Source organism: Phascolarctos cinereus, unplaced genomic scaffold (genome assembly GCF_003287225.1).
Source record: "Phascolarctos cinereus isolate Bilbo 61053 unplaced genomic scaffold, phaCin_HiC Scaffold_9;HRSCAF=440, whole genome shotgun sequence".
In the NCBI taxonomy this organism is placed as follows: Eukaryota; Metazoa; Chordata; class Mammalia; order Diprotodontia; family Phascolarctidae; genus Phascolarctos; species Phascolarctos cinereus.
In genome coordinates this window covers 203,618,490-203,628,838 of record NW_027556402.1, presented here as the reverse complement: position 1 = coordinate 203,628,838, position 10,349 = coordinate 203,618,490, and the positions used below count along the sequence as shown (strand labels likewise).

The following is a 10,349-nucleotide window of genomic DNA, read 5'->3' as shown; positions in this document are numbered from 1 at the left end:
CGAGACTTCGCCTACCAACCAATCACCGCTTTCCACACTGTCTAGTTCCTCAACTTTCTCCAATCAGCACCCTGTCTCCATTCACCAATCATCACCCTTGATGTGCCTTTCCGCCTTCCCATATCACCTTCCTATGTCCCTCGCCAATCATTGCCCTGTCCGTCTAAAGGCTCCACCTCCTCTCGCCAATTGCCTTATACCTTCATGTCCCGACCCGGCCCCCCCCCCCCCCCCCGCTTTTAACTTTGGATCGGTGTCAATAGTCTCCCAGTCACCTCGGTAGAGGATTAAGTGTGGCTTTTCCCAGGCTTGGTAAAGGGCTGTTCTGACTATATCAACTCCCGTACTCAGTCACCGCTGTGGCTCCCTATCACTTCTAGGATCAAATATAAAATTCTCTACAAAGTCCTTTATATCCTGGTCTTCCATCCCCTCCAGTCTCGTTACCCCTAACCCCCTACCGCGTGTTCTGCATCCAGCGACACTGGCCTCGCAGTTCCTAGAACAAGACACCTCATCTCCCGACTCCAGGCATTTTCACTGACCGTCTCCCATGCCTGGAACGCCCTCCATCCTCATCTCTACCTCCCAGCTTCCTTCAAGTGTCAGCTAAAATTCCACCTTTTACAGGAAGCCTTTCCCAACCCCCCTTCCATGTGAGATTACTTCCCATTTGGACTGTATACAGGTTGTCCCGAAATTGAGATGTAAAGTTTTAATAGCTTCAAATTGCACGAAGACTTTTGGGACACCCTTTATATCTTGTATCCGAGTAGCTACACGTTGTCTTCCCCATTAGGATGTGATCTTCTTGAGGAAAGGGACTGTTTTTATCCATCCTTTGTTTCCCCCTGCATATCTTAGCACAGTGCCTGGCACATAATACATGCTTAATGTTGACTGGCAGTAACGACAGAGAGAAGGGGAGAGGCAGTAGTATCTCCTGGGAAATGTCTGGTGCTCCAGTCCCAGGTTCAAATCACAGATCTGCCACTTAACTGCCTGTAACACCCTGGACAAAACACTTAACCTTTCTGGCCTTCAGTTTCCTCATCCACAGAGTGAAGAAATTGGATTAGGTCTCTAAGACCCGTATGCCCTAGTTAATCAGAGCAAACACTTAGTAAGCATCGACTGTGTGCCAGGCACTGTGTTAAACTCACAATATGAGGCAGCTGTTGTAACTAATCATGGTGGGAAGAGCTAAGCTACCAGCTCTGTGCTCATTTGTACAGAGGGGGTGTCCAAAAACCCCGAAACAGTAGGTTTCTTATGGTACTTTGGAGAACTAATGGGATGGCAGAGAAAGGAAGCAATGAGTCTTCCTTAGAATTCTATGTATTCTGTCTTATGCATTTAAAAACATTATTCTGAGAAAGGGGTCCACAGGCTTTACCAGACTAGCAAAAGGGGCCCATGACAAAAAAAGGGTTAAGAACCCCTGCTTCAGGTTTTAGCTTTTCAGCTGTTGTTCTTTTCTCTAGCTGCACTCTTCTTGGTCATACATTTTGTATACAAGTCATTGTTGGCAATATGCCACAACTTGTTTTTGGTGACCATTCAACTCTACACTGCACTTTGGGTCATAAATAATTTTGATCTTCTGAGAATTGTGTTGTTTCATTATCTGCAGCTATATCGTGTCATCAGAAGAATAATAGAGAGCTTTGTGTCAGGGAACACCTTGGGGTCACTGAAAGTGCTGCCCAGTTTCTCAAATACAACTTTGTTATTTGTCTTTCTCCCATTCTGGGCCTAGTTTATTGCCTGTCCAAGATAGAAGTACTTATGCTGGACTGCCCTATGCAGCTGGACACTGAAGTCCAGGCATGCTTAATTCCTCAGTTTTTCCAGCGTAGACTGGTAGGCCCATCTCTTCTTAGTGTTTACAGATCTCACTGAGAAGGCTCACAGAGAAGTTTTCTGGAGCTTGATACAATCAATGAAATGCCAGCCACAAACAGGAGAATCTGGAGGACCTTACAACCAATAGACACTCTCTTTTCAGCACAAGACATTCTCCATGACGATGTGTGATATTTATATCAAGCATATAGCTCCCTGTTGTAAGCTTCCCTTGATACTGACAGTCTAAGGATTCTTTGAATAAAGGTATTCCTGTTGCATTCATTGAGGGGTCTTGTGGGATATTGTTGAAGGACAGCCTTTGAGGATTGGTATATGGGTTGGACTGAATTTGTTGAGGTCCCTTCCAAATCTCAGGTTCTGTGAAGGCTGTTTTTCTTTACTCAGCCAAGGGCTTTTTTTATATAAATCATCAAACAGATGCTGCCTGGATGTCCTTAAGGACCATGGAGAGTGGCAACAGCCTTGGCTGGAGCTTTTTTCATTGTGCCCCTCTGGCCCACTCCTTGAAGCAATCAATTCCTTAAAACACACACACACACACACACACACACACACACACACACACACACACACACTTTACAAAACATGTCTTCCTCACAACTGCCTGGGAATTGGGTAGCAATCACAGTTCCTCACCATCTGCTGATCTTTGAAGGGGACCCTGTAACTACTGCCTCTAGATGTCTCAAAATCAGCCTGGCTCTAGCAGCAAAGGCTCCCAGATGGTCAGCAGGTGAATCCACTTAGGTAGAATGGGATGATGGAAAGAACACTGGCTCTGGAGTCAGGAGACTGGATTCAAATTCTGCCTCGTGGCCTTGGGCAAGTCATTTAACTTCTATGGGTCTCAGTTTCTTCATCTGCAAAATGAAGAAGTTGGCTGCTAAGGCTACTTGCAGCCTATGGCCCAGAAGCACAGAGTCCAGATGCCACAGAGGCAGCAATGACATAACTTAATTGGAAACAATAGGTGGAAGCTACAGAGAAGCAGATTTTATTTCAATATAAGGAAAAGCTCTGTAGCAGTCATCCGAGGGGGCTGCCGAGCCATGCCTACCTGTGTATGAGTCACCCATCTACAATGATTGACTGCCTGGTGAAAGCTAAGTGGTGAGGAGAGAGAAGAGGCCTCTTCACCAGGAGAGAGCAGGAATGGAGGTGGTGGAGGAGGAAGAGCCCCTCATTCAATTTAATTAGTCAGTCAATTAGCATTGATCGAGTACCTGCTTTGAGTCAGGTACTGGGCTAAGCATTGGGGATCCAAAGAAAGGCAAGTAATAGTCTCCACTCTCAAAGAGCCCTCAGTCTCACAGGGGAGGCAGAATGCAAACAATAAGGCACGAATAAAATAAACACAGGGATAAGTTGGAAATAATCACAGATTATGCAAATAATTGCATTAAGTGGGTTTGGGAAAGGTTTTCTATAGAATGTAGAACTTTGGCCGGGACTCGAAGGAAGTCAGGAGGTAGAGATGAGGAGGGAGAGAGTGATGGACAGGGCAGACAGTGAGAGAAAATGCTTGGGGCTTGAAGATGGAGGAAGAGCAAGGAAGCCAGGGTCACTAGATGGCAGATTACACCACAGGATGTAGGCACAGAAAGACTAGAAAGGTAGGAAGCACCCATTTATGAAGGCCTTTAAGGGCCAATCAGAGAATTTGCTGTTTGATCGTGGAGGTGATAGAGAACTGCTGGAGTAGGTAGGGAGGTGGCATGGTCAGACCTCTGCTTTAGGAATACCACTTTGGGAGTTAATTGGAATTCGGAAAGTCTTGTGGCGGGAAGACTAGGCTGTGGCAATAGTGCAGGCATGAGGAGATGAGGGCCTGCACCAGGATGGTGGCAGTGTCAGAGGAGAGAAGGGGCCTTATATGAGAAATACTGCAAAGGTAGAAATGACAGGACCTGACCATTGATTGGGTATGGGAAGGTGTGGCAGAGCCTGGGGGTGAGAGAGTGAGAAGCTGAGGATGACAGCTAAGTTTTGAGCCTGGGGGACTGAGACAATGGTGGCACCCTCAACAGTAACAGGGAAATTAGGGAAAGAGGAGAGTTTTGGGAGAAAGATGATGAATTCAATTCCGGACATGTTGAATTTAACACATCTAGAGGACATCCAGTATGAAATCTCTAAAAGGCAACTGGAAATGGGAGGCTTGGGGCTGGGCAAGTAGTTGTGACAGTCAGCTTAACAGAGACAGTATAGAATATGGATAACGGAACACATTTATTAATAACCTACTTCGAGCAATGCCCTGGGGCTACAAAGTTTGACCTGGCAAACCACCTGTTTTCCAGGGGTCTACGGGGAGAGAGGGCAGACATGAATAACAAACAAGGAAAGGCCGTTGAGAACCCCCAGAAGCTGAGGACAAGGTGTCTGCTGACACCCTGAGGGAAGGGTGTTGGGCCTGGTCACTTCTGTTGTTGCTGGGCCAGAACGTCAGCCTGCAGAAAAGGGAGGGAACAGAATATTAATGAAAGCAGGGTGTTGGTGCATTATGTGGATAGAGAACTAGCCTCAGAAGTGGGCTGGGGTCAAGCCCTGTATCTGACACCTCTCAGCTGCTTGACCCTGAGCACTTCACACCCTTCGGCTGCCCGCAAGCTTCCTCTAAGGAGATCCATTGCAGAAGGGTGGGTGAAGATCTGCATGGGTAGAGAGTTTCCTTACTCAGAAGGTCTCTTGACTAATGAAAACATGGTGGCAAAAATGAAGCCTGGTTTTGGTTCTTAAAGTGTTTTACCATGTGCAAAGGGCTTTACTGTTTTCAAAGTACTTTCACACATAAAATAATAACCTTTAGGGGATGTCATGGGTATAGGCAATCTAGGGGAGGAAACGTGACCCTGAGTAAGTAATTTAACCACTCTCAGCTTCAGTTTCCTTACCTGTAAAATGGGAATAACAAAAGCACCCACAGGAAAAAAGAAAAAGAACCTACACGTTCTAAAATAATTGTAACTGCTCTTTCTGTAGTTAGCTAAGACTTGGAAATTGAGGGGTTACCTATTAATTGGGGAATGACTAAATGAGTTGTGGTACATGAATGTGATGGAATACTAGTGTGCTATAAGAAGTGATGAGCAAGTTGATTTTAGAAAAACCTGGTATTCTTGTATGAAATAATAAAGAATGAAATAAGCAGAACCAAGAGAATGTTGTATACAGTAACATCGATACTGTTCAGAATATAAATGTGGACAATGAAGTTATTCTGAGTATTATAAATACTCAGACCAACTACAAAGGACCTATGAAAGAAGATGCCATTCACCTCTAGAGAAAGAACTAAAAAATAGAAGTATAAACATGCACATATGCATATATATGCACTATATATATTCCTGTAGTATACATACACACATGCATATATACATGTATTATATATATATATGTCAAATCGTGGTCTTCTCTAGTTCGAGGTGGAGGAGACTTAAAATACAAGAAAAATGAATTAAATTGTATTTTAAAAATAGCACCCGCCTCACAGAAGTGTCCAGAGGATCAAATGAGATGACATATGTTAGACAGCCCAACCTCCTTATTTTTACAGATCTGGAAACTGAGGCCCAGAGAAGTCAAACAAGTTTCCCAAAGTCACACAGGTGACAAGTGAACCCAGTTCCTCCTTGGCTGGCCTGAGATCTCTTTCTCTCATCTGGGCAAGGGAGAATCCATTTAATCACTTAGAAAAAACAGGTTAAGAGGGATGGGTAAGGAATGGATAAGACGGTAGGAGAGGACTGAAGGAGTCTATTCCCTTTGTCTCCAAGGGCCCAGGGTAAAGCAGGGGTGGTCAGGGTAGGGCTGGGAGGACTCAGGCTTGCTCTCACCAGCAGTGTCTTTAGCAGGGACCTCTCACCACCATCCCACAGCTTCCCTTCTTCAGAGGCCTGAGCAGAGAATGGAAAGCAGAGATGAATGAGGCCTTTTGTCCTTTCTTGTTGAGGGGGAGAGAAATGATGATCCTAGGTCCCCTCCAAAGTTTTAGAGCTAGAAGGGGTGGGAGAAGGGCTGCCCATATCCACAGTTCTGGCCTCCCCAGGAAGATGAAGGTGGTTCAGGGGCCCAGGCTCCCGTGGATGAGGTTTGGGCCAAGGTGTCTAGCCTTTGAACATCATCTCCAGCACTAGACCCTGTACTTGTGAAGAGTGGCTCTGTGCACCCTGGAGAGCTGCATGGCAGAGGAGACAGAGTAATGGAGCAGGGAGAATGAGGAAAGAGGGAAGGACATATATTTCACTTACCTCTAGGCCTGGGATCTCATCTAAAGCCCTCTTCCCTCCAGGATACCAGCCGTGGGACCAGTGTTGAGCATAAGAAATCTGGGTCCAGAGAACCAGCAGTCCTAAGAGCAGGAGGGGCCGTAGACAAGACATGGCAGAGAGGTTATGCATGTGGCCTGGAGGCTGGAACAGAGGGGCAGAAGAGAATCACCAGACCTGCATCAGCAGACTGTAGAACCTGGCACTGAATGAACCTGGGCTCAAGTTGTTGTTGGGGACAATGATATGCTTCTTTATCTATGTCACAGGTTTTGTGGCAAAAGCAATTTGCAAACCTTGAAGTACCATAATAATATAACCCCTCTACAGGGGCACTTGCATGTCCCTTTCTTCTAGCCAGCCTTCCATCCCCAGGGAAGCCAGCTCGGACCCCACTTTTTTATCTCCCCTCACTCTAAATTCTGCTTACTGTCCCAGAGGTCATTTTCCTTCTCCACTTTTTGGGGGAATCTAAACAACTAGAGACAGTACAGAGTAGTGGATAGAACCAGGCGTAGAGTCAGGACGACATGGGTTCAAATCCCACCTCAGATAGTTACTAGCTGTGTGACCAGCGGCTAGTCATGTAACCTCTGTTGCCTTAGTTTCCTCATCTGTAAAATGAAGATGATAATAGCACCTACCTCCCAGGGTTGTGAGGATCAAATGATGTAATCATAAAGCACTTGGCACAGTCCTGGCACATTGTAGGCAGTGTATAAATGTTAGCTATTTTTAAAATTACTACTTCATTTCCCTCCTATCATCCCTTAAATGGGGGAGTCAGACTGGACAGCTTGGGAGACCCCTTCTAGCTCCAGGTACGTGATCTTACAGAATCCCTTCCAGGGGTGAAGGGAGTAAGCTCGCCTCGTCTTGCTTTTAGAAGGGAAGTTGGAGGGAGGTACTGGCTTCCTTGAAGAGTGGGGGATCTGTGAGTAAGTGAAGGAAAACTGAATTAGCTTTCTGGTTGGTCTTCCTGCCCAAGTCTCCCATCCATCCTTCCATCAGTAGCCAAATTGATTTTTTTCCTAAAGCACAGGTTTGACCACATCTGCTCCTGCTCAATGAGCTCCAGGGGCTCCTTAGTAATTCCTGGATCAAATATAAAATCCTCTGTTGGCATTTAAAGCTCTTCATAACATGGCTCCTCCTACCTTTCCATTCTTTTAAAAAAAAGTTTTTATTGATATGTTTTTTTACATCGCCATAATTTTCTCAAGTATTTTTTGCCCTTTCTTCCCCAGCCCAGGGAGTCATTCCATAAAACAAGTAGTATTTTTTAAAGACAAAAAATGAAAAAGAAGGAAAAGCTAGCATAACTGACTAATACATCAAAAAGAGTCATAACCTTTTCGACCTTCTTACACTTTACTCCCCTCCCAGCAATCTATGCTCCAGCGATGCTGGCCTCTGGGCTGGTCCTTGAACACAACCCGCCGTTTCCCTTTGCACTGGCTGCTCCGCTCCCTGCAATGTGTTACCCTCCCTCTTCCTCTTCCATCAAAAGTCAGTTCTAATCTCATCTTGTGAAGGGGGTCTTTTTTTTTTTTTAACTTTCTTTGGATCCCCAGGGCTTAGTACAGTGCCTGGCATCTGCTAAATGTTTACTAGATGCTTGTTGACTGTCTGACTGACCTCCAGGGAGGGAGGAGGGTCAACTCTCTCCATTGAAGCCCATTCTCCTTTTGAAGAGCTCTGATTTCTTAGAAAGTTTTTCTTTATATCAATCCTTTGTTTGTCATGTCCCTCCCCACTCCCACATTAATTTCCAAGTTCCCTTAACTTGTTCTGCCCTCAGGGGCCAAGCTGAACAAATCTAATCCTTCCACACAAGGGCTCTTTGAATACATTAAGAAAGTTATGATTTCTCCCCGAAGTTTTCTCTTTCCCAAGGCTTTATATGCCATGGCCTCCAGTCATCACTCTTTTCTGAATGTTCTCTGGTTTATTTATCAGTGGTCTTCCTCAAAGTACAACCCAGAACTGAACCGTTCCTTTCCCTTCTGCCAGACAAGGGCAGAGTACAGCTATAATGTACATCAGAGCTTTCAATTCAGTCTAAGATTGCATTAGTGTTTTTGACTGCTGTATCCTATGATGCGGGTTCTCAAGTCACAAAGTGAAATTGAAACCTGAGAATATTAACGCTGAGGATCTCAACCCCAAAGTCTTTTGCTCTGGAAGCAGGAGGACCGGGAGTTCCTTCCACCAGTCAAAATATTTACTCCCCGTTAGATGGGCTCAGGAATGGCGGGAAAGAAAGCCCTGTTCCCCAGTCCTGAAGATAGCATGTAAAGTGATGTATCAGGGTAAGCAGTCATGATAAAAAGCAGTGGCTCAGCCATTTCTTCTGGGCAGGTAGCAGAGAGGGGAAACGTACAGTTAAGAGGGGAGGAAGTGCTAGTTTCTCCGCATCTTCCTATTTCTGGAGAAACTGCTTCCCCCTCCCTTTCATTCGACTTTCCTCCAATTGGTGAAGGAGAGAAAGGGCAAAGCATGGAAATCTAGAGAAGAGACGGGTACCAGAAACAGTGGAGAGAAGGGGAGGATGTTTGGGGACATGCCCCCAGGGGGGAATGAGAGGGGACAAGGAAAGCTTTGGAGCAAGGGGAGAGGGGGACTGGAGGAGTCCAAAGGAAAGGAGACGTTTGAGGATCAGGGAGAAAGGGTGGGGTAGGTCTGGGACAAGGGGCATGGGGAGAGCTTGGATGAGGAAAGGGAGGAAGGGGGAGTTCTAGATCAAGGGGAGAAGGGACAGGAAACAGGAGGAGCTCTGTAGGGTAAGGGGAGAAAGAGCTTGGAGTAAATGGGAAGGGTGTAGAGGGAAACAAAACTTTGAAAGAAGAGGGAAGAGCTAAGGGAGTGGGGGCAGGGCTGAGTCTTCCCAACTTTAGGAAGGAATAGGAAAATGAAGGAACCCAAGGACCTGGGCAAGAAAAGGAAAGCAGCAGATTTACTTACCTGAGAGTGGGCTCGGACTCCTGGCTTTGGTGATAGCAGCACAGACTCAGACTCCAAGACTGGCCACTGGGAGTATTTATCCAGGACTGGCTCCACCCCAATTTCCCTTCTCCCTCTCCCTTCCCCCTCTAGTTGCTGGGCTGAGGAGAGGGCAGGGCAGGGCAGACAGACCGTCTAGTCTGGGTCTAGACTTTAGAGAGGGGAGGGCCTTACACATACATCTATGGAAAGGGATGGGGAGAAGGATGAAGTAGAGAACATGAGAAGTCATGGGGATCAGATAACTTAGTCACAAATTGCCAGAGCTGGGAAGGTCCCTATCTGGGCTAACACTGTGAATCATTCACTGACAAGAATTTATCAAATGTGCCTAATATGTGCTCTGCACTGTCATTGTACCGGTGGGGAAACTGAGGCCTAGAGAGGGGAAAGGAGGTATACCTAACCCTATGCCTACTTTTCTGTCTGAATTGATTTCTATTGTCAGTGGGAAAATCCAGTTTCCCGTGTTTGAGAGAAAATTTTTTTTTGGCTAGGCAATGGGGTTAAGTGACTTGCCCAGGGTCACACAGCTAGTAAGTGTTATGTGTCTAAGGCCAGATTTGAACTCAGGTCTTCCTGAATCTAGGGCCGGTGCTCTATCCACTGCTCCACCTAGCTGCCCCCTAGTTTCCCGTGTTTGAAACCTGGGGTTTGATGCCTCCCTCCTCTGGATGCTACCACTTTCATCACCACCAGTCTGGATTATTGAAGTGGCCTCCCTGGGGGGCCTTTCTGCATCCACTCTTTCCACTCTGCTAAACCATCCCTCATTAACACTCTCAGAACAATCTTTCTTGGGTGGGTCTATCATTTCTTACTCAAAAATCTTTAGTGACTCCCTTTCACCTATAGAGCCAAGCTCAAATTCCTTGGCTTGGCATTCAGACTATGGGCAACTCCACACCCCCCAAACATTTCAGTCTTATCTCCTATTACTGCCCTCCTTAGAATCTCCTTTAGAACACACTTCTCCCCCTTACACAACCTGCATTCTCTCTTACCACCCACCGTGTTTCTGAGGCATCATCTTCCCTTCCCTTCTCTGCTCGCTGTCCTATCCCTCTTGTCAAATATCACCTCCTATATGACACATTCTTTGAATTTTGTCTCCTGGGTAAGGATCCTTCTTCTCTAAACCCTCTTCTATGAAATAACACTTTATTTTGTAATACTTGAATGTATTTACCATAAATTACCATTTAC

General features: G+C 45.9%; 1 protein-coding gene across 1 annotated transcript; it reads right to left on the bottom strand.

Annotated features, from left to right (window-relative positions):
• Positions 1 to 4,079: 4,079 nt before the first annotated feature.
• On the bottom strand, positions 4,080 to 9,215 carry LOC110221117 (progonadoliberin-2). The gene is made up of 4 exons (XM_021005521.2): positions 9,105 to 9,215; positions 6,123 to 6,284; positions 5,709 to 5,768; positions 4,080 to 4,319 (listed from the first exon to the last, which is right to left on the bottom strand). Exons 2-4 carry the CDS (start codon positions 6,270 to 6,272, stop codon positions 4,287 to 4,289), a joined length of 243 nt encoding a protein of 80 aa, XP_020861180.1. The 5' UTR covers positions 6,273 to 6,284; positions 9,105 to 9,215; the 3' UTR covers positions 4,080 to 4,286.
• Positions 9,216 to 10,349: the final 1,134 nt, after the last annotated feature.

What these genes read in the sequence shown, in the direction of transcription:
- LOC110221117 (XM_021005521.2), bottom strand. Translation starts at nt 6,272, where the DNA reads ATGCATAACCTCTCTGCCATGTCTTGTCTACGGCCCCTCCTGCTCTTA. An exon ending in ATGAGATCCCAGGCCTAGAG is followed by an intron (nt 5,769 to 6,122) that starts GTAAGTGAAATA and finishes TTCTCTGCTCAG; the next exon opens with GCCTCTGAAGAAGGGAAGCT. An exon ending in CCCTGCTAAAGACACTGCTG is followed by an intron (nt 4,320 to 5,708) that starts GTGAGAGCAAGC and finishes CCTTTTCTGCAG; the next exon opens with GCTGACGTTCTGGCCCAGCA.